The sequence below is a fragment of the Thermobia domestica genome, chromosome 8 (genome assembly GCF_964235325.1).
Source record: "Thermobia domestica chromosome 8, izTheDome1.hap1.1, whole genome shotgun sequence".
NCBI classification, from domain to species: domain Eukaryota; kingdom Metazoa; phylum Arthropoda; class Insecta; order Zygentoma; family Lepismatidae; genus Thermobia; species Thermobia domestica.
In genome coordinates, this window is record NC_137461.1 from 43,800,173 (window position 1) to 43,823,499 (window position 23,327).

At 33.6% G+C, this 23,327-nt stretch overlaps 1 protein-coding gene across 1 annotated transcript in view; it reads left to right on the forward strand.

Moving 5' to 3' along the window:
• The window catches only part of LOC145691706 (alpha-tocopherol transfer protein-like), a 30,204-nt gene extending 10,618 nt beyond the window's left edge, over positions 1–19,586 (forward strand). The window contains exons 3-7 of the mRNA XM_081767046.1: positions 1,548–1,707; positions 4,043–4,301; positions 6,426–6,536; positions 15,254–15,359; positions 17,944–19,586. Coding sequence (XP_081623172.1) covers positions 1,548–1,707; positions 4,043–4,301; positions 6,426–6,536; positions 15,254–15,359; positions 17,944–18,095 — 788 coding nt within the window. The 3' untranslated portion in view covers positions 18,096–19,586. The remainder of the gene's footprint in view (positions 1–1,547; positions 1,708–4,042; positions 4,302–6,425; positions 6,537–15,253; positions 15,360–17,943) is intronic.
• The last annotated feature ends 3,741 nt before the right edge of the window (positions 19,587–23,327 follow it).

The following is a 23,327-nucleotide window of genomic DNA, read 5'->3' on the forward strand; positions in this document are numbered from 1 at the left end:
TGTGCTGCTAGGTAGTTAAAAAAGAAAAAGAAAAGAAAACAAAGGAAAAGAAAGAAAATGAAATAGACATTTCCAATTGAAATTATTAGAATTGAGACAATTCTAGATTATTACAAAGTTCTCCCTAAATAGTAATGTTCCTTCTCTTAAGTACGTTGAATTTGCGGTAATAAATTACATATTCGTATTTAGATTCTGGTTTACCGCGAGGTTCTAGTTTACCAAATTTCATATCTTTATGTCCAGTGGTTAATAGGAAGCAATGATAAATTTGTAGTAGTAATGATAGCGATAAATTGCCTCCAGCCATTATCGTGTCATACTTTATTATTATTTTGAGCTATTTACAAAACAAGTAACAGTGACACGTGAACACAACGTCAAGGAGTTTGGTTAGAATATCGAAAGTGACTGAATGGTATGCAATCAATCTGACTTCTACGTACATTTGGATTCTTTACTACCAACGAGCCAGTTCACGTATAATAATCTCATACGGGAATAAATGGGAAAGAAATATCTCTGAATCAACTGGATGAATCATCTGAACCAACGAACTCGATTCCTAATTTTTGATCCTCTTAATTCTTGGTGATCCGTTTGATCCATCAAGTAGTTTTTAAGATACTTTGTCTCCCGGACGGATGAACACACAGATAGACAAAGTAAATGCATATTGAAGTTTTTGGCTAGTAAACAGAAAGGAAGGAAAGAAAGAAAGAAAAACGAAAGGAATTGAAAGTGCAGACGTCGATTAATACAATTTTCACATCTTGTAACAATTTTTCAGTGTAATAGAGGACATGGCTACTAAGGCTGCCTCGTACTTTATCTAAACCCTTACGGGGTCCAACTTAACAAGATGTCTCAAGATAATGGACCAAGGCTAATGGGGCGTTTACACTTAGTCGATTTGCGTTCGATTCAGTAGAATTGACGTCACTTTCAACTTAATCGACCGTGTAAACGGGACTTCAACTTAGTCGCTTGTTGATCGAAGGCGACTAATCGACTGGCAACTGAATTAAAAGACGTTCTATTTTCTGTGGTTGAAATAATTGAACACATCCATCAATCTGATTCGGCCTAGTTGCTTCAATTTAGTGGCAAATGCAGCGAGTCGATTTAGTCGTGCGACTAAATCGACTAAGTGTAAACGCCCCATAAGGGAGACGGTGTTGATGATAGGACTTAATAAACGAAATAGTGGAATGAAGAAAGTGAGAAGAAACGGGAGAACACTGAGGAAACCCACACACCTAGTGTTAGTCTACCATAAAGTTCACTTTGCAAGATCTGGGATCGAACGAGCGACCTCACATCCTAAATATGAGCGCTCTGCCTTTGAGCAACAGGAACCCTATAAAAGAAAGAAAAAAGAATAGGATAGAAAGAAAAGAAAAAAAGCTATTATAGGAAGCGTAGTGAACCTCTTAAGATCCTTTAAAATTGACTCTGCACCTTTTGTATTCTCAGAATGTGTTTCCTTTCCTAGAAGGCAATATTACACCTAAAGTTATTATTTGTATGTTTTTTCTATATTTCAGATGATCAAATGTTGGTAAATTATCTCCGTGGATGTAAATACAGCCTTGAGCAAGCGAAGGAAAAGCTGGATTTTTATTTTTCAGCGAAAGGTGCACTCCCAGAATTCTTCAAAGATCAAGATCCTATGCGACCTGATTTACAAGGAATAATGAGGACTGGGTAAGTAAATAGACATTAATAGATTTATATTTAACGTTCCTTTCAGTACCGAAAAATAATTGAGTATAATGAGACGAGAGACACGCTGCTTAAAGTGGATTCCAAACACAACTCGAAATTTGTAAGTATTATCATTCGTTACCATTATCAATAATCTCTTCATGTTATTGGTAATTTCGTGCCAAGTTCACTAATGTAGCCTTCACACTAGGATCCTGTGAACCGCTCGCGTGAGCTGAAGCTGCTAGCTTTACATTGTTTTAAATATATGCTTTCACACATGCGCTTCGGTGCAAGTGAGCCGCGGCTCTGAGCTGCTATGGCGGGGAAATAAATAACACGCAGTCTTATGAGAACCCTTAACACGTGAGCTTTACCTCACGTGTTAGTTGGAATGGAAAAAAAAAGTACATACATTTGATGTTGAAAATTTTCTCATTTTGATGTTACTCTGATGAACATTTTATGCTATTTCATATAGTTCGTCAAACCAAGATGTAAACATCCTGAAGTAATTGATTTTTTATTTATTTATTTATTTTTATTTTTTTTTTTTTTTTTATCTTGCCTCAGTTTAGGTAACAGACTGTAAAATGAACATTCTTTCAGTCTTGATCGATTTATAAGATGAATCCACATAGTTCTATATCTTCTTTTCCTTTTTTCTTGAGATTTATCTCCAAGATTAAAGCTGCAGCTTCTTCTGGCTCTAGCATGGCAGCCATTTTGGTGTCTTTTGAGCTGCTCAGAAGTATTCAATGCCTTCACACTACATTATCACATGAGCGACTCACAAGATCCTAGTGCGAAGGCAACCTAATTGTACAAATCGATTCTTTGATGTACTGTCTCCCCACCATTGCCAGTAACGTCCGCAGACACAACCACAAGGGCACTAGCGGATCTGCGGATATTGAGCGACCGCTATCGCAACCACGTGCATGAAAGCGGCCTTAAGGTTTCACCCAGCTTCAGTCAAATGGGTGTGTGGAGGGAATGATCTTTATTAATTCATCTTACATAATTTAAGTAATATTAAATATATGTACAGATTACAAGAACTTTTATAAAATAAGGGTTTACAAAGTAACGATACAAGATTTTGTTGTAAAATGAAAAATATTTTCCCATATAAAATTAAGGAATTATGAGTGACTTATAAGAAGTGCCAATATTTAAGAAAAAGTTTAATTACAAATGTTCTTATTTGCGTTTTTTAAAAAATATTTATTAGATCAATTAAACTAGTAAAAGTTCGTGTTCATCAGTATGACTACCAGCAGGGAGGAGGTGAGAAAGTTGTGGCAATTGCCTCCTTCTGGATTTTCGAAAGGCATTCGGTTCTTCGAAGTACATGTCAAAAACATATTAAATGTACTTACACAGTACAATATTTAATATACACCGTGTTTCAAAAAGAATGGCCTGCTTTTGGACGTTAATAATTACGAAACATGCCGGCAAGGAAATGAGTGTTGTTTGAATGGGCGTGGCCTTGAGCTTCAGAAAATCGCCATTAGATGTCAGTCAATGCGTCTTCTAAGTTTGCAGTCAGTCAGAAGTAAGATGGTGTCCGCTCAACAGAAGGCGTTTTGTGTGCTGCAGTTAGCAAAGACTGAGTTAGTGATTTCGGTCCAGCGTGCTTTTCGTCGGCGTTTTGCCTTTGATCCGCCTGTATCCATAACATTCGCCGTTGGTATCGCCAATTTGAAGAGACAGGATGCTTGTGCAAAGGTAAGAGTCCAGGCCAGCCTCGCACTTCCGATGAAATAGTGGAAACAATTCGGCACAAGTTTGAGCAGAATGCTGTTGCTGTGGACAGACAGAGCATTTGTAATAAATAACATAGCTAATACTTGAAGATTTTGTGAGTATTTTGCAATGTATTCCATTTTTTGTAGTATATTTTTATCAATATATATGGACTTCTAAAATCAAGTCATTCTTTTTGAAACATTCTGTATTTACTGTAGTTAATAAAGTGATGCAACGTTTGTAAAAAAATGTTACTTTACATTAAGTAATATGTGTATTGACGACTTTCCTTATGTCGATCTTTTGTTTCCTTTTGAAAAAAAAATCCTGCAGGCATTTCTGGTCACGTTGCACGAAAACATTAACAACAAGATTTAAGAAATCATATGTACTATCTCTGTATTCGTCTACTGAAATTGATGGAAAAATCTCCTACTAATTACTCAGTCACGTTGATCCTATGCAAGGATAGATCACAGGACCTTCTGAATTTGAGGAGAAGGCCAATTTTAAAATTTTAAAATGGTGCCAAGAATTTTTTCTCCAGAATTACTTATTTTATTGTTTCTTTTCTATCCAGGTATACCATTGTTCTGCCTGGCCACACTCCCAAAGGCCAAGTAGTGGCCATTAATAGAATAGCAGAGAAAGATCCCGAGAAGTTCCCAACCATAGAAGCCATTCAGGTTGGATTGATGAGGTTGCAGATCTTGATCCAAGAAGACGATTACGTTGTGTTTAATGGTCTTACAATTGTATTTGATCTTGACGGATACTCTCTGGGACACTTAGGAAGATTTCCTCTTGCACTCGCTAAAAAATTTGTCCTCTGTTTAAGGGTATGTTTTTAACAAAGTTTATCCTTTAGAACTAACAAAATGCCTAACAAAACAAAGTGAGTTTCGTTTCATAGTGTGAAGCAATTGTAGACTTCCAAAATTGTTTTTAATTTTAATTCTTTTTAATTTGAATTACAAGAGAACTCGAAAAAGTTCGAATTATGCAATATTCGAATTATTTTTAAAAAATGCATTATCATATACCTAGAACTCAAGCCAACAAAACTCCACAATGAGAGAAAAAATAATATGCAGTAGACTTGACCTTTAAGAGAGCATGTTATTTGGATGATCAATACCATACAGTTTCTGGTAGAAAGTATGGAAGATAAAGTTGATTGTTTATTTAACAATGGTGGCCTCCAACAATGAAACTAACAACAATATGTAAAATCGGCATGCACCATTCCTTAGATTTTGTAACGTCCATTAACCAGACTGTATCTATTTTTGCTTAATTTTTGAGTTATTCATTTTATATATGATTGTTTTAATTTTATTAGTTGTACATGTTAACATTAGTGATGGTGGCGCCATCGCCTTGTTAGACACAAACTATTTGGACGTTACAAATAACCTTAAACTATACAGTGCCATATACAGAAGCAATAACCGTAATTACCTTATTTCACTTAAAGAAATTGTGAACTTCATTTGGTTTGATTTGATTCTTTTGCACGGTCAACAAAACCTTCAATTTTATGTATTGCGTAAAATACTTTATTAGTAACATTTGGTTTACATTCAATCTATCTTAAATTTTCAATCATTTCGGAAACTTCGGATAAGGTTGCCATACTCTACTCCTTTAGAGTGAGGTTAGATTTACATTGAAGTCGCGCCACTCGATCGTGACGTAATGTCATATGATTCTGTGAATTGCGATAAAAGTGGAATAAAACGAGCACTGCGGGGCTTCTAACCCACTTCGCTCGCTGACCCTTGCTCAGCTATGTTTCGTAGCGTAAGTAAGAAACTTTTTTAAATCAATAAAGTTGTGTGTGCAAAGTAGGCTAAATGCCACTTAACATTACCTCACAGTAAGTTCAATGTAAATTTAACCTCACCCGCTCCTCATTTATTTCTTCGCCTATCTTGTCTTCATCTTCTTCTTCAACATCAGATAGATTTGTTTTCGTGTCACTCTTCCCTATGGTTGCCTCTGAATCTAAAAACCAACAACATTCTTCTGTCCAACGTTAAAAATTCTTGTACTGTATTCCTTCGAATTATCCAAACAAGAATGTCATGTTCGATTTACTCACGACTTATTTTTGGATGAAAAGATCCTATATATTTCAGGCAAGAATCTTCTTATAGGTCTTATGTCTGGAGAACTACATATAGTGCAGCCAAACCCAAACTATCACTTAACTCAATATGACGTACTTATTCCGTAAAATAATAATAATAATAATAATAATAATAATAATAATAATAATAATAATAATAATAATAATAATAATAATAAACTCGATTTAGGGGCCGTTCAATAATTTTGTGGTCCCTAACCAAACACTAATTATTGGCCATGATCGCAATCTTTTGATTCATTTTTTGTATCATTCCTAGTTTTTTCTTAATTGTTTTCAAAACAGTTTTCAAAAGAAATAAACTTTTGTTCAAATTATCCAAGTTCAAATTAACAAGAGCCACCTGTTATTGAATCTGCGAAGTAATTTAATATATTTTCGATCACAATTATGGATTCAAATGCACAGAGCTTGATACACACGCATTTCTGTTTTTCTCTCTGCTATGAATTTAAATAAACCCAATAAATTGTTTACTCAGATCTTGCCTTTTGAGTTTTTCTTTTCTTTTTCTTTTTCTCCTATCATTTTTATTTATTAGGAATAGCAGAAAGACTGGAAATTACAGAATAGAATAACTAAAGTATTCCGTAGTCATTAGACACTAAAATTTGTTCATTAGGGTTGCCTACGTCTCTGGAAGAACCCACGTCTCATCTCGTGTCTTCGTCATGTAAATTCCGTCTCATTTCGTCTTGTGCACAATCTACTTTCCATTATTTAATTAAATATCGGTATTACCATCAGATGTATTATTATATTCAATGTATTTAATGAAAATTCTATTTATTTGTGTCTATACTTGTTTCAGCGTGCTTTTGCCATGCGAGTGAAAGCCATTCATATAATCAACGCACCACCCGTAACGGATAGAGTTGTGAATCTAGTCAAACCCTTTATGAGGAAGAAGATTCAAAACAGAGTAAGTATATAATTCTACGTTTTGTAATGAAAACATTTTGGGAAGTAATAAGTAAAATTGCACTGTACCAATTGAGAAATTTTATGGCCTCCAATTCTCAATTATCCCTGCACAACAAAAACTCTTGGTGAAAATATAACTCAATTTAAACACATGTCGATGGTTCCAGCATGACTACTACTTTAGCGTGTTTATTCCAACACCAAGGATCTAGTGTTGTAGTTAACACAGGCCTGATGTTACCACTTAAAACGAAATATATTATAAAAACACTTCGCTTTAGCCCTGATTCGTTTATGTACCTTTAAATCACTACGTTATTATAATAAATATATCAACTACTAATTACTAACCATAAACATGAATTGTGTCCAGATATCGTCGATTTATTCTTCTGTTTTATACGTACATGAAATATCAACAGCAACCATAGCTTTTGTACATACAGCAACCATAGCTTTTGTACATATCTTCCAATTTAGTGTGTATAACTCAGTAATGATCTTTTCCATAACAACTAATAATCTTGTCAATAACAAACTGATAGTTTTTGTCATAGTCTTTTCCCATGACAACATGTCCTGTCAATAACAACGTTCTTTCTTTTAATTATATCTAAGCTATATGCTTAATTATTGCGCCTCTGATCAGTGTTGGTAAAATGGGTACAGATTAATTATAATAGGAATGCATCGCTGTATGAATGTCGCCCAGAACGGGAATTCCGTAACAGTATTTCAGTGAAGGAAAGAACCCTGGATATTTTCAAAACATTCACTTTTTGAATAGCCCTCGTACTAATTATTACTAAATCAACTCTCCTATTTATTATTATTATTACATCAATATAAGTAGTTTTCTCTTCTCTTCTTTCTCCATATATATATCAATTCATTTATAACAACATTTTTCTTTTATTACTAATCACATATCATAAAGCGTCGATTCATTAAAAAATATTATTTGTGGGTCTATTCAAAATTATAAGTAACTGATGACTTACACAGAGTTACTAGTTAATTGTTCCTCTTTTACATTGAGCGATAACATTCATATACAAACAACATTATTTACAATTAAGATTGCCATCATATCACACGTCAACAACAAGATCAGAAGGTAATAATTACATTTAAAAGCTTCAATTTAAGTTCACTGTCATGGATTTCAAGTTAACACAATCAAATCTCTTTTGAACATGTAAAGTAAAATAAAGGTAAACATAACATTCAAAGTTAATACAAAGATAAGATAAATTAATCACATCATAACATGTTGCTCAAATATAAAATCCAAATGAAGTATTCATAACACAACTCATAACATCTGAGAGAATAAATTAAGAATTGTTATCCAAGTTTAATTTAGTTAACAGCGGGTTTTAGTTTAAATTATGATTAATAAACGAGTCAATTAAAGTACATTGAACACCACAATCTTGGTTATTTTCTCTTGATCCATTTCCTGTTTCATTTATTACTTCGGTCCTATTCCGACAGTTCCTGCCATCTCGAGATCTCCAATTGCATCTGTTTTGAGTTACACCGGTATGCATGACATTGTTACTGTAATTGCGTCTTCCACGAAAGTTTCTCCCGTTCGTCCAACTGTTCCTCGGATTATTATAATTCGTTCCATTTCTACCGCTAGAATTGAATCTTCCATTGGCTCCAGTTCCAGTACGTATAACAGATCTCTCACTAACTCCAATGCCAGTATTGTCACGTGATCTCTCATCGCTGCGAAGATTTTCGGTATTTTCATTAGTTATATTCAAGTTTCTGACGGCAATCGGATTCGATGGATTACGATTACTCCCATTAGGATTCGGGAATTGATTCTCAAAGTTTTGAACTAAAATTATGAGATGATTGAAGTTTACGCATTGAGCTGACAACAGAATTTGTTGTAATTTATACGGCAATAAAATGCGTACGGAAGCGATTATTCTGGATTCAGGCTGAAACGGATTGACGAGTTTAAGTTCATTATATGCATTGATTGTAAAATCCGTAAGAGATTTATCGACCCGAGGTGAATAGTGTCGAGTTCGCACCATCGCATCACGGTTAGCTAACAAGAAATCATTTTCGTAATTAGCCAACAAGGCCCGTTTAAATTCTTCGTAGGATTTTATATGGTCGCGAATAGCCTTAAACCACAAGGAACAAGGAGGAAGTAACAGATGTGGTAACAACTTCATAAATTTAGATTGATCTACACCCATAATTTCACACTCTGCTTCAAATTTTTCTAAAAACGAGCTTGCGGTTTCGTCACACTTACCGCTGAATTTAGTCATGGCCTTAATTTCACTGACCTTAACATTTATTTTGCTATAGTTATGTTTTTGTTGGCGTTGATAATGGTCTGGAACCCTTTCGCACTTATTTATCTCCTTTCTCCTTTTGCGATCTGGACTTTGGAATCGCCTTCTTTGGTTTTCCACAACTAAACCATCATCAGTAGAACTCTTAGAAGAAGATATCCCGTCAGTTTCTATTAATGGAGTTCTCGGGCAGTGATGCAATGCTTCCTGTTGAAGATGCAATGTTTCCTGTTGATGATGCAATGTTTCCTGTTGATTGGGAGTACCCAAAGCCTCCTTATACATAGGATTATTGTAGTCACATTCCCTCTCTTGTAACGATCTGATTTCCTCTTGTATGTTGGATATCAGTATGCTATGTGAATTGACCTGGGCAGTAATATTCGCTATCTGACTTTTTTGTTGGGCTGTCGTCGATTCCATGGTTTCAACGACTTTCTTTATCGACTCGGTTTCTAGAGTTAGTTGATCCTGTCTATCTTGCCATTTGTTACTAAATTGTTGAAACCTGGTATCAACTTCTCGTGTCATATCATTTGTAATTTTGATGGTAACTTCATCAGCTAATACTTGCAAATTTTCTTTCAAATTGTGTTGCAAGCGGTCAAAATTCTCTTGCACACCTTGTACTTTATCTGCAAGAGATTTATGCTGCACTAGTATCTGTTCTAGCTTTTCATCGTTCAGTTTTTGTTGTTGATCAAATTTCTGTTCTAACTTTTCATCTAGCTTTTCATCTAGCTTTTCATCGTACAATTTTTGTTGTTGATCAAATTTCTGTTCTAGCTTTTCATCTAGTAGTTGACTAAACATATCAATAAGATTAGAATAGGAATGTTCAGACACAGTTACGGCATTTCCAGATATGGTTTCATTTGAAATACTGGGTACTTCTTCAATCTCGGAATCCTGCATATTGCTAATTCTTTGGATTCTCTTCCCACTTCTCAAAGTAGTGAAACTCATAAAATACGTATACACATAAACTCAGTTCTTACTATTCTTCGGAACTAAATAGTATAGTATAGTCCCGTGTCTTCGGCACCAGATAAAACGAAATATATTATAAAAACACTTCGCTTTAGCCCTGATTCGTTTATGTACCTTTAAATCACTACGTTATTATAATAAATATATCAACTACTAATTACTAACCATAAACATGAATTGTGTCCAGATATCGTCGATTTATTCTTCTGTTTTATACGTACATGAAATATCAACAGCAACCATAGCTTTTGTACATACAGCAACCATAGCTTTTGTACATATCTTCCAATTTAGTGTGTATAACTCAGTAATGATCTTTTCCATAACAACTAATAATCTTGTCAATAACAAACTGATAGTTTTTGTCATAGTCTTTTCCCATGACAACATGTCCTGTCAATAACAACGTTCTTTCTTTTAATTATATCTAAGCTATATGCTTAATTATTGCGCCTCTGATCAGTGTTGGTAAAATGGGTACAGATTAATTATAATAGGAATGCATCGCTGTACACTTTGACACAGTACTGGTGTTGAGTGGTGTAAAAATAAGATCGCGGCGATGCTAATACACAGCAAAAAATTATTATGTTAATATAACTCGATTTGAACACATACCGGTGCTTCCAGCATGACTACCACTTTACAGTGTTTATTTCGACACCAAGGGTCCGGTGTTGCGGTTAACACAGACTTCATGTTACCAGTTTGATACGTAGTCTGTGTTGGAACGGTTTGAAAACAAAGCCACGGTGATGCTAAAGGACTACTGTAGGTGAATAAACGAAGAAACGCAGAATCAGGAACAGTCCACGGTTCTCTTAGGACAGATATCGCAACTGCCTCAAAATTCTATGTATGAGATTGGAACAGCTATACTGTGATTCTGAAATGCACATTGCTTTGCAAGGATATCATAAATATCTAAGTAAATAATATTGAGAATTTGCATTAATTCTTATTTTCTTGTATGAGAATAGCTTTTATATTTGACACTTTTACAAAGTGACGAATAACATGTTATATTTTCTGTGATCCTTCACGAAAGTAATTTTACAAGCTTATAAAGTTTCTGGCAAATTTTACATAAGCACAAGTGCTACCATCTCTTTCTGATATTCTTAAATTTCTTCTCGATGGATTTCAACCCGTAAAACCCATGTCAGAGAGTTGATTGAACGATTACCATTTTAGCAATTTATTCCATACTTCGGTAAAGTTCAAGTGTCGAAATTTAAGTCAACTAGAGTAACACTGTGCTTTTATGTTTTAATTTGTACAAGAGAATGTATTGGCTTTGGGACTGGTTGGTTTTCTTTCATTATTTTTTCCTATCACCTACTATCAAGTCACTTAAAATAGATTTTTTTTTTTTTTTACAAATATAATTTCCTAATCATTTTGAGCACGTTCTTTTAAATTATATACAATTTTGCTCTTTTCTTCTATAGTATACCTAATGAGCTTTTCCTTGAACTCAAATAGTTTTCTCCGTAACCACATTTTATTTAGGTCTTTACCGCATATTGTTTCTTAATGCCCACGTCTAGCACAATATTTCATGAAACACTTGATCATCGTTATTCGTTAACTCTTTAAGTGACACAAGCCCACGCCATGTAAACTCTGTGGTGAACAAACACCGTGCGTGTAGGTTTCCTCGGGGTTCTCCCGTTTCCTCCTACTTTCTTCATTCCATCATTTCATTCATTACTCATCATCACCGTCTCCTTTAACCTAACCGGCATAACCGTAGGACGTAAAACTCAAAGATTTCATTTCATTTTTCTTTAAGTGACACACAAATTAGATTTTTAATTCCTAAAAGCTTATTTCTCCCTTCCAATTCTTGCTTTTATTATTCGCTCACATTTCACATTTTCACTAATAGGTAATATTATAAGCTTGTTAAGTATATCACGTCTTGATATCTTTATATTATTTAGATATCACATGGTTATGCTAAACACAAAATGGTATCACTTTCATTAGCGATGAAGGTTCAAACTGTTATAGAAGGAACAGATAAATGGCAAGATGCGAGGAATGATCAAAAAAGGATACAAAGCCTATTATGGCTTATGTGCGAGACATAGTCCTTGATGTGAACACAGTTTTTGTTCAACCACTTATCACAACGGCAGAGAAAGTTTTCTATACCATTTGCATAGAACTCCGCGTCAAGTTCTCGTAGCCACCGTGGGGCAGTGGTTTTAACATAATTACATGATAGATAATGCTGGTCAGCCATTTTGTGCTTTAGAACAGGGAAAAGATTGAAAGCCATTGAGAATAGGTCAGGACTGTAGAAGGGGTGCTCTAATCGTTCCAAGCATGGGCGGCGATTAGGGGGGGCAAAGGGGGGCAGTTGCCCCCGCACTTTTTTAAGTAACCAATTAATGTATATAGTTTCATTTGGAAATATAACGATTTTGTATGTGTTACTGATTAATAGGAAAAATGCTGCCATATAATATTTGCTGTTGCGTGAATACGTATTGGTTGTCTTCCCGTGGAGTAAAGAAAGCTACAGTAATTGCGTTTTAATCGCCACAGAAAATAACCCCAAAAAATAACCTATTGGAGCACAATTTCAGCATACTTTCATTTCTTCTTACAAGGGCTCGATATGTTAGTGAGCCGCTTTGAAGCTAATCGAAAGAACATTATGCAAAAAAGTAGGGCCTATTTCACAAGTTATTCTTTAATTGCACAAAAATTGACAGTTCCTAAAATGTCTTTTCTTCTTTCTAAAGTAAGGAATATCGATTAAAAAGAGCGTGATAAGAAACAACTTCTACCTTTTCCATTGTTTTGTAGTGTAATATACGAGTGAAGTGTTGTGTTTAAGGATGTACGAGTGTATATACAATCAAATTTAGTAAATTGAACATAATTCTAGGTTTTAAGTTTATTTTGTATAACTGAAGTGTGGATTGTAAGTATTGTTGTGTTTTGATGTGTTCCAAGAAAGTGAAATCTGCACCTAATGGCAACGAACATATTTCAAGAAGTTGCAAAAGCAAATATTTCTTTAAATGTCGTAGCATATGCTTGTAGTATTTACTGTCTTTCATTTTCTAAGAGTAATAACATACATTTAATATCATGTTTGGAATTAAATATTAAGTTTTTCATTAATCCTCAGTTTCAATATAACTTTTGCAAAACAAGCATCATTATTCATTACTATGATTAATATTATCCTTTCTATTTATTTGTTTTGCAAATTTATTAAATAATCTGATCACACAATTTTCCAGACAGAATTTTAAGATGTTCATGAGCAAGGAATCAAATCTCTTCTTACACTTTCGTTGTTTAAGAGTACAAAGGGCTAGTATCTACTTGCGTTGTTCTTCTCAATTTACTTAATAAACTATTATATACGATATACGGTATTTTAACTGAAAATATAGTATCCTATTAGTTATACAACCTTTCGTCAAACAAAATGTTAGAAACAACCAGGAAAACTAACATTTATATAAAATATTCAGATCATGTCTTGCCCCCTCACTTTTAACGTCCAACCGCCGCCACTGGTTCCAAGCATAACGTCAGTGGGTGTAGTACTGGGTCCACCGCTGTGTCCGGTGCTGTTATTAAAAATATTGGTCCGTCTTTCTTTAAAGGCACGAAACCACTTACTTATGTGTTGCTTTGAAATTTAGTCCTCCCCATATACTTTTACAATCTGACTATGAACGTCAGCAGGTATAGTGTTTTTGGCCCACAGAAACCATACCACCGACCTCATTTCTACTCTTGACCGATTTTACAGACGAATCAATTTTTAATGTCCGCTTCTCGGGTATATACCTACATGATCAGAATCTAAAGTCTTCAAACCCGCACCAAGACAGACATGTTATTAATATATAAATAAATTTTCATTAAGTTACAGTAAATAACATAAAAAGTTTTATGCTTTGTAACTTCTTTTTCGGTCATTCCTTGTATATAAACATAAGTCTTCACACTTAGCTCTGAAAACAGTATCCATATTTCTAATGTCATTTATTTTATTTATTACTTTTGTTGATAACTTTTACCTTCGAAAAACTTCACAGTAATTTTATGAGCCATATTGATAAGAAAATCATAAAGTGAACATGCTATTTGAAACGGCATGAAGCAAATGATCTTCTCCTTGATTAGTAAGTCCAAAGAAGTCCAGGGGATTCCAAGGAGGAAAATTCTGGTATTCGTTTATAATATACTACAAACGTAGCTCTTTATTATTATTATTATTATTATTATTATTATTATTATTATTATTATTATTATTATTATTATTATTATTATTATTTAGTAGTAGTAGTAGTAGTATGGATGGATGGATGGATTAGATGGGCATATGGCATAATAATGAGAATTTAGTATATCTTTCAATAGCGAGACTATATGAGATTTGGAACTACAGTTTAACGTGGAATCCGAACCACATGAGCTCCCGCCGGATGGTAGAACTAGTTGAAGTAACAGTAGTAATATAATATTTCCCAATGTTCTTTTCGAGCACTGAGAAAATGTCCTAAAGGTGAAGTGGAATCCAATATTCATTAGAAATAATCTACAGGACCTCCATTTGAACTCCAAGGAATTACTTACTTCTTACAATCATGAAGATGTCGTTATGTATATACTCCCATATCTGTTTATAAGATTCTTAGATGTTGAATTGGGTTAAAAGATAAGTATAAATGTAAGGGAAATATGTATAAGACTTAGTACGAGGCGTGTCCGAAAAGTAAATACTGTTTTGAAAAATAATACTAAATAGTTTTGTTCAAGCCAAATTTATTTTTACATGAATTTAGCCACACCTTAAACTATTTTTCGCCATAGCTTCCACCAATGTTCAAACACTTGTCAGAGCGTGATCAACTTGTCCAAACAAACCTTCCTCAACGAAACCTCCCACCAGTGTCCGGCAAGTACACACCGTTTCGTTTGAAAGCCTCCGCAGCGCCAGTGTCGGCGCTCCACTCGTTTCACTCGTATGTTTCGAATTGTGTAATGATTCAATATGTTTCTCTCAGCTTGTGATTTTAGTAGCTATCTATGTAGATGTTTCAAGGAACGAAGTTTTCTATAAAAAAAATCAATTTTAGCCTCAATTTTAAGCACATATCAAGGGAAATATTAATGAGTAAATAAAGTGAAAATGAGTGAAAAAGTTTGAAATGGTGACCAGAATGATACTTTAAAAAAGAAGAAATAATCAGAACACTCCTTAAACAAAAGGATTCTTGGTTACTTCTAAATTTTATCGTGTAAATTAGGTCTCCGTTTTAAGTAAAAACCTAATCTAGGGGCGACTTTGGGACAAGTAGATAGTTATTTTATTTCTACTCAACGTTTGTGGATATTATTGACCTCTTGATCTTTCCAGATCTTCATCTATGGCAAGGATTATTCGTCCATTTTTCAACAGATTCCAAAGAAAATGTTTCCTAAGGACTATGGTGGAGAGGGAGAAACACTTAAAGAACTTATTGGTAAGTACTATACAGAAACGTACCTACATTCAATTGAAAAAAAAAAAAACTACAGTGAATTTTGCTGTGAAGTATCAGACAATTGGTAAAAATTGGTGGAGTTTTCACACACATTTTAAATAATGAAAAAATTATCTGTGACAATTAGCTGTGGTGCCCAAATTATCTCATTTCAACATAAAATGTACCATTTTTAGTGTAAACATGTGCAGTTCAACCTGTGAAGTTGGCCACTTGGCTAAAATGGCCACATATCTCTGAGAAATTGTAGATGAAGCCCTATTATTATTCCACAAGTTGAAGACATCTGTAAGTTGGCCAGTCTCTGTGAAACTTCAGGCGAGAATTACGTTCATTAATGCAAGCTAGTCTTGAACTGTGTTTAAAAACCTTTAATAAAAATTTCAGAAGAACGACTCTACACTTGACCAGTCAGATGGCTCTGGGTAGTGCTCAATGTAGTGTCATCAGCTAATGTTCTTTTGTAGATAACTTTGGAATCAATTAGACATTTTTTTTAAAAATAATAATTTACAGTACTTTCGCGCAGAAAAAATATAATTCTTTCTATAATACTGAAAATTGTATTCAACTTAGTTAAGTAGTACGGACCCTATTGATTTTTGAAAATGATTATGTCCATTTTTTGATGTCTTCCGAACATGATCCCACTGCACATCATGCTGATGGCATTCAAAAATATTTTTTTAATGCAGTTATTCACTATCGGGTCTCCATTCATCAAAAGGTTATCAACTTAGGCTTATTAAATCAGAAAAGAAAGTATGACCCCGTTGATGTTGACACTAATCTTGATGTTCACCTGTTCATCTCTTGTGGCACTTGTGGCATGCATTAGCGATCGTTTCGATACAGATCTTCTGGCAAACATTGTCCGCACGTGGAATCTACCTAAGTTCTCACTATTTTAACCACTATATAATGTTCTGTGAAAACTATTACCTTATAGTAATGACAGATACTGAGAGATTAAGATGTCCCAATAGCTAGACGTAGCGACCTAGTCCGACGTTGTAATAGAAACAGAGTATAGTCTATTGGAATTTGATCAGTTACTGTTGTGCTCTTTAGAATTTGTCCCAGACTTTGGATATGTCACTTTGGTTTACACCAACGCTAGTGGAAACGTTGACTTCCAATACTAACTCTAGCATCACCATAGCGGTTTCTACATCATTTTGCTGCTATGCTAATTTTCCACGAAAAATTGATACAATCTTTAGCTCCTTTTACTACAAACATGTGTTTTCTGTGTGTGATTAGAAATTGCATCAACTAGTATGCAAGCACACTACGATATATTTCTATTAATACTCTTGTTAGTAAGTACCTTTCAAGAACACACTAAGCAGACACGCTTTGGTTGAAAATCATGTCAAAGTTTGCATAAGGAAATCATTTTTGACCAGTGAATATTGTAAAAAAAATACCCTGCTAAGGCAATTGGTAGAGCAATTAGTATATGGTATTTTGGACTTTCTCATACAACCTTTTATTACCAAAATCCAGTTATATACAAATATAGCACAAATCACTATAACTATTGTCCAGATACAGAAACGAAGTTCTCTATAGATTTTTGTTGGTAAATGGATGGTCCTTAGGTCAAGGCAGACAAGAGAAAGGATAATCCACAGCTCCAAGGAAGCTAAGGTATCGCGGTTAAGAACTCTCAGTGCTCAAGGCAAGCAAAGAGAGTGTGGTTAGGTACCTACAGAGCTTCATGCAAGCCAAATGGGTGAGGAACCTCAGAGCTGCAGGCAAGCTAAGAGGTTTGGGCTAGGTTAAGTCCCTCAGAGCTCCAGGCAAGCTAAGTGAGAAGAGTGATAAGTCGAAACTGATCATTGGAGATCGTGCGGTGTCTTTTATACTTTCTTCGTCGATGGTTGCCGGCGCCAGTGTTCCTCTTCCGTCACATGTCTCGTCGATGATGATTACATCTGTCGACTGCTTGCTAGTACGGGTAGTAGTAAAGAAGCACGTGATTTTGTTGATAAATGTGAGGCATGTGTAGGATATAACAATGTAATATTGTGAATTTTATCTTCCAGTTAAGAAAATTGGAAGAGTATTGACTCTCACAATGTAATAAGACATAAAGCTCTTCCTTTGACTCCAAATCTAATGGTAAATGTTGAAAGTTTCATAAGAAATTTTAATAGGTAGGTAAAAATTACGCTTAAAGGTTAAAAGATAAAATCTGCACTTGATACAGTAATGCAGTTTACTTACACAGAATGCTACATTAAGCTATTGTACATATATGTAAGACAAACAAATAGTCATGTTGGAAAGGGTCATCGTGTTTTAACAGTAGAACACATACTTCTAGTACTAAAGATAACCATGTGAAACATGATTCTTAGATAATATGAACTAGTGGTAGACATTTTGTCTTTGGACTTTCTCCCATTTCACGTTATCACCGCTTTCGTTATTCCATCAATCCTTTCATTATCATTCTCTCCCATTTAGCGCCCATTCCCTTAGGGCATAATCTAATGAGACACTACTCTATACTCTAAAGATTTTGTTTAATGTATTTTTTTGTCTTAAATTTCAGCGAAAGAAAAGGAAACGATAGAGAGCTACAGAGATTGGCTTTTGGAGAATGAACTCATGAAATCTGACGAATCAAAGCGTTCAGGAAGAAGTAAAACCCATAGCGACCTCTTTGGAATGGTAGGATCATTCCGACAGATATCCATTGATTAATCATGGATAAGCACAGAAAAGCCAACAACTTTATTGTTGATTCAAAAACGTTAAATTTATTACATCATTTGAAACAATTATGCACAGACATTTCATGAGTAATATTGTTTCAGACTATCTGCGAAAACACAACGTAATTTATATATATATTACACAATACCTCAAGCAAGGTTAAGTGCGTGTTTATTATCTTGTGTCTGTTCCTAGTATATAATCTATCCTTGCACTTTTGGAAACTATCTACAAAACAAGGTCACCTTCCAATAATCTAACTTTTTAAATAGCTATTCTCGAGATTTCTACCAAGTGATGTGTACATTGTCCAATGTTTCAAAAATATGCATTGCTTTCATCTTCAGATTCGGTATACTCTCTCTCATACTGGCCCTGGAAATGAGAGAAAGGTCTGTACTCGAAATGTTGGACAATATATACATCACGTCCTGGTTAATATTATCCCTAGGAGAGCTATTTGCACGACACCAGAAAAACTTCCTGCTCCTATTTTAATCTAATTCTGTTTTAAAATATGCCGTTAAATATACAAGAAACATCAAATTACTATAGATTAAAGTATTCACTATGTCTTGTCAGTTAACATGGTAAAGACCATACTGTGATTCTATCACCTCATTCAGTCATGTTGAAAAAGAACAAATGAAAAATTTAACAGCAAGATCTTAATACACTGAAAACTATGTTGATTGAATTGACTTCTAAATTGAAAAACAATAGTACAAACTTATTAAAAGATGGCTATATATGAAAAGACCAAACCAGTCGTGTATTGAAAAGCCACAGCTCATTATTTAATAAAAATATTAAATTATATATTACGAGTGTTATCATTATTGAGCTTGTTAATAGTAATGCAGTACAGTATATATAAGATATTTAATAAGTTATTTTCATTTTGTAGTTCTTTATATAATGAAAAATGAGATAAAATTTCATAGCATATTTTCTGTTATTATGTAGAGAAACATCAAAAATTAGATAGTAATTATAGTTAGTAATGTATGATGATTATTTCTCTGTTATTGTAGTAATTTATGGTATCTAAGAAGTTATTTTTATAAATGTACCTAGCTTAGGGTTACTATATACCAGTATTTATGCGGACATACCCGCATTTTGAGAGTAAAAGTTTCAGTCCGCATACATTTTCCGAAACTTCTGATTTGTCCACATTTTCTAAGCACACGTGTATTGTCAATTAAATTTCAGATATTTCACATGTAAAGATATGTTTTAAAAAATCAGATCTACCGAATAATATAAATAAGCAAAGTCAAAATGATGCTGTGTAAGTACTCTTCTTGAATTACTTTTTTATACAACATACTTTACGTAATGTTTAAAAACAAACTTGAAAGTACTCGTAACTTCTTGTGTCGAAAGTTATTAATGTTTATATAATGAGTTATACAGATTGAAGAGTGCCCGCACTTTGGCATTTCAGAATATTGTAACCCTAATGTAATTTATATAAGTATGTGAATTAAATAAAATGAATTTGAAAAAAAAAATGAATTTTTTTATTGTTGAAAGTGATTAATAAATGTAGAGTACAGTCTCCTGGCAGTCATTATACCTTTGTACTCCGTCTCTATCAAGCTTGGATAATGTTCAAGAAACTCATGTTTCCAAAACCAACAAAAAACTGTGTGATGGCTCTTCAATTAACCATTACTGCACTTCATAGTTATTACTACAGTGAAAGAAGTTGACAAAGTTACGGAAGATAGTGATAAAAGTTTAAGATCATTCCATAGGTACTATTCATCATGCTAGATCAAATTTACTAAGATAATTGTTCAATATACTACAGTTTAAATCCTCTTGTTGAAAACTACTCCCTGTTTGATAGGTTTATGTTTGAGGCTGTAGGTACTCGTCTGTTTTCCTACAGTTATCCGTTGTGGTGCAGTTTTACTATACGAATCCATAGATTGTAAAATGTACAGAAAAAATTGGGCAAGTCTTTAATTTGCCCATTTCATGTCGAGAACAGAACCCAACCAACCCCTGCGAGGCTTTTAATCCGTTCCTAGTACTACTTATACTTTGGATCCGTATAGTAAAACTGCACATCCGTTGTAACTCCAAGTGATTATCCTCATAAGTTATTAGAAGAGAATTTTCCGTAAAATCCAAACATCACGAACGATATTCTTTAAAATATATTAGTACTCGTATTTTAGTCGACACTATCTTCTTATTAAAGATTTTAAGCTTTAAACAGTATAAATTTAAATTAATTTGTTTCTTCTTCATTTATGTATTATTTTAAAGATGCGAAATTAAGGCCTTTTCACTTACATGTGTTGTAATATTAAGAATGAGTAACAAAACGGTAACATAAAGTTAAATAATTAAATAAACAAGAAAAGAAAAGAATTTTACAATTGAAATTTAATCAAATTAAAAGAATTGTCAAATCCATTGCAAAATCTATCTGGAATGTATTGGATACAAGCGCATTACAAATTTTCATATCGTTAGTAATATAAAATTTACCGAACTAAATTCATGGTATAAATCAGCATTTTTCCTTCCATTTTCTATTTCCTGAATCATTCTAATTTTCTATCCATTGGTTAAACCTTTCTTTTCATAATACAGTCATAATTCTAATACAATCGTTTGTATGGTAGAGGAAATGTCCAGAAACTCGTCAATATTTACAATGTTATTGCGGCTTAAGAATTAATGTATTAATCAAATTTAATACAATAACAATCCAAAATAAGTTATTAATATTTACAATTGTCATTGCTATCTTGTCCCTTGGGTAAGTTTCCTAACCACCATTATTCTAGGTGTAATCAGAACTACACCCTGTAAGGTAGCAAACATACCGTCAGCTCAAATACATTATGAGGAAGGTTAGGGAGTGGAAAGTCAGTCGAACTTTCCAACAGTAACCAGTGCAAGAACAGATAAATCCTTTAAAATGTAAGAATAGCACTGCAGAAGGAATGCGATTTGGCAGGTCTATATTCCCTTCAACCCCCATACAAGCATGTACTAACTTACCATTTGCTGGTTAATGAGCGAGCGTGTAATTTTCTATAAAAAGCCAGTATCACTACGAGTCTGATGCATTTCTGCATGCCGTACGATGCATATCAGAAACATACTTGTCAAATGAGGAATTAATTGTTGAAGAATTGAGGCAATAGATGCTGTAACAGAAATCGATGTTGCTACAAGCAAGTTCAACTCTCTCTATATATTTTTGTTTACATACTTATTTCATTATATTATTATTTTCGATAGATATATTTTCCTTATACAATGTTAGCATAGTTGTTTGATTATTTTAATTTCTTAATGTGTTTCCTTATATATAGCGCTCAAAATATTCGAGTTGGAACCTTCCGCAAAATAATCAACTATTTCATACACAATAGAACTGCACTCACGTTCAGTTATCATCATCATAATACGTACAAGTGGTCTGTTCACACGTTTACTTACTTTCAAGAACACTGTTTCATCTATTAAATGTAATATTGTGTGATTCAGAAGTTCTTTTACAATTATTAGACTGGACGAAATCAAACTGTGTAGCACTTGTACTGTTAACATAATAACTTTTTTTGCTGCACAGAGAAATGAAAGACATTAGATATAAAAGTAAACTATAACGGCAAACTAAGTTTCTACTAATCTTTATCGCCAATAATTAAATTCTAAGTAAGTTTAAAGTGCTTCTTAAAGCAGTCAAACATTGATTCCATAGGAGACAGAGAAGCTTAGACAAGGCATCTGTATCTATGGTCATCTAGAGTTTGACTCTCCATCTTTCTTGATCTGTCTAGGTTAGCAAATATGAGAAAAGAGGTAGCCTGCAAAAATTCTCGTCTTCAATTTTTTAACAACTGCACAATCAAAGAAAGAAATTTCTTCAGTACTTTTACTGCAGGTAATGATCCCTTACAATCTCGAAGTAAGTGTTGGAATTCCTTCATTTAAAATCCCGGTTATAAATCCTGTAACTTCAACTTGAACAGTACCATCATCACTGGATTTTTTTTTAACCAATTTCACAACATATTTCCCCGTTATTGGAAATAGAAAGATCCACTTTGAAAGTATGCGTGACCAGAGAGTACGAAACTAATTTCTACTTGTGTACATTAATGGTTACCAAGGAAAGTAAAAAAATTCGAATCTATGTTCGGAATTGTTGATATAAATTTTATTCTTGAAGATGTTTTCAAATTAATAATAATGAGTAAATTGTTGTAGAAATATTTTCACACCGGAAAGATGTATACGTTGAAGGAGATGTTTTAAATTAACCTGTATTTTAACAGTTTAAAATACTATAATTTTTTAAAAATAAAAAATACATTAAGCAATTTAGATATTTCCCTAACCATGTTCTTATTTTTAATGTACAACCAAACAATAATCAGTTTAATTTTCAACAAATACAATACCAATTAGAAAAATAGCTGATTGTTATATATTATAAGTTTAAAATTATCAAATTATAATTAAATTGTCTTCTATATACATTGAATATACAATATAGTTATTATGATTATTACTTTGTCCAGTTAATGTTATTCACAGAAATAGAGCAATTATTCAGACTGTGTTTAATTCAATATAATTCTCCAGGATAATTCCCACATAGAGAAAACGCTTGACATAAAACGGTATAAAAAAGCAACTTATCCACAATTTTGACACAAACAGTTGTTTCACTCATTCAGCAGATCACGTCATCAGTCTTCATCAGTGTATAATCCGACTGAACAGTCAGAACCGGTCTGAACTAAACTGTCTGTAACGTATTGTTTATGGAGAATATAATTATCAAATAATACACATTATTCTGATAAGCTTTGCAACAGCACTTTCAAACTTTCGCCGAGATGATTACAGAAAAAAGATCTCCTCCAGTTCCTTACCAGAGGATAGTGTTCCCAAAATTGATGCAACGTTCCCTCTTTGTACTGCCATACTGATGCGTTGCAGTAGAAAAGAAATTGTTCTAGCGTCTCCTGACGATAAATAAATGCGGTGTCCGGCTTCTTTTATAAAGTTAAGACGTTCGGGATCCCATGAACCACCTGATTCGATAGCTATAGTGACAAAATGATATTTGTCAAGTAAATTGCTGTACTTCTTGCGTTTGTTCTGTTTCACGGCGAGGAGCCACGTTGCTAATTTGTGCTTTCAAATATAAACCAATTAATACCAAGTTAATACCTA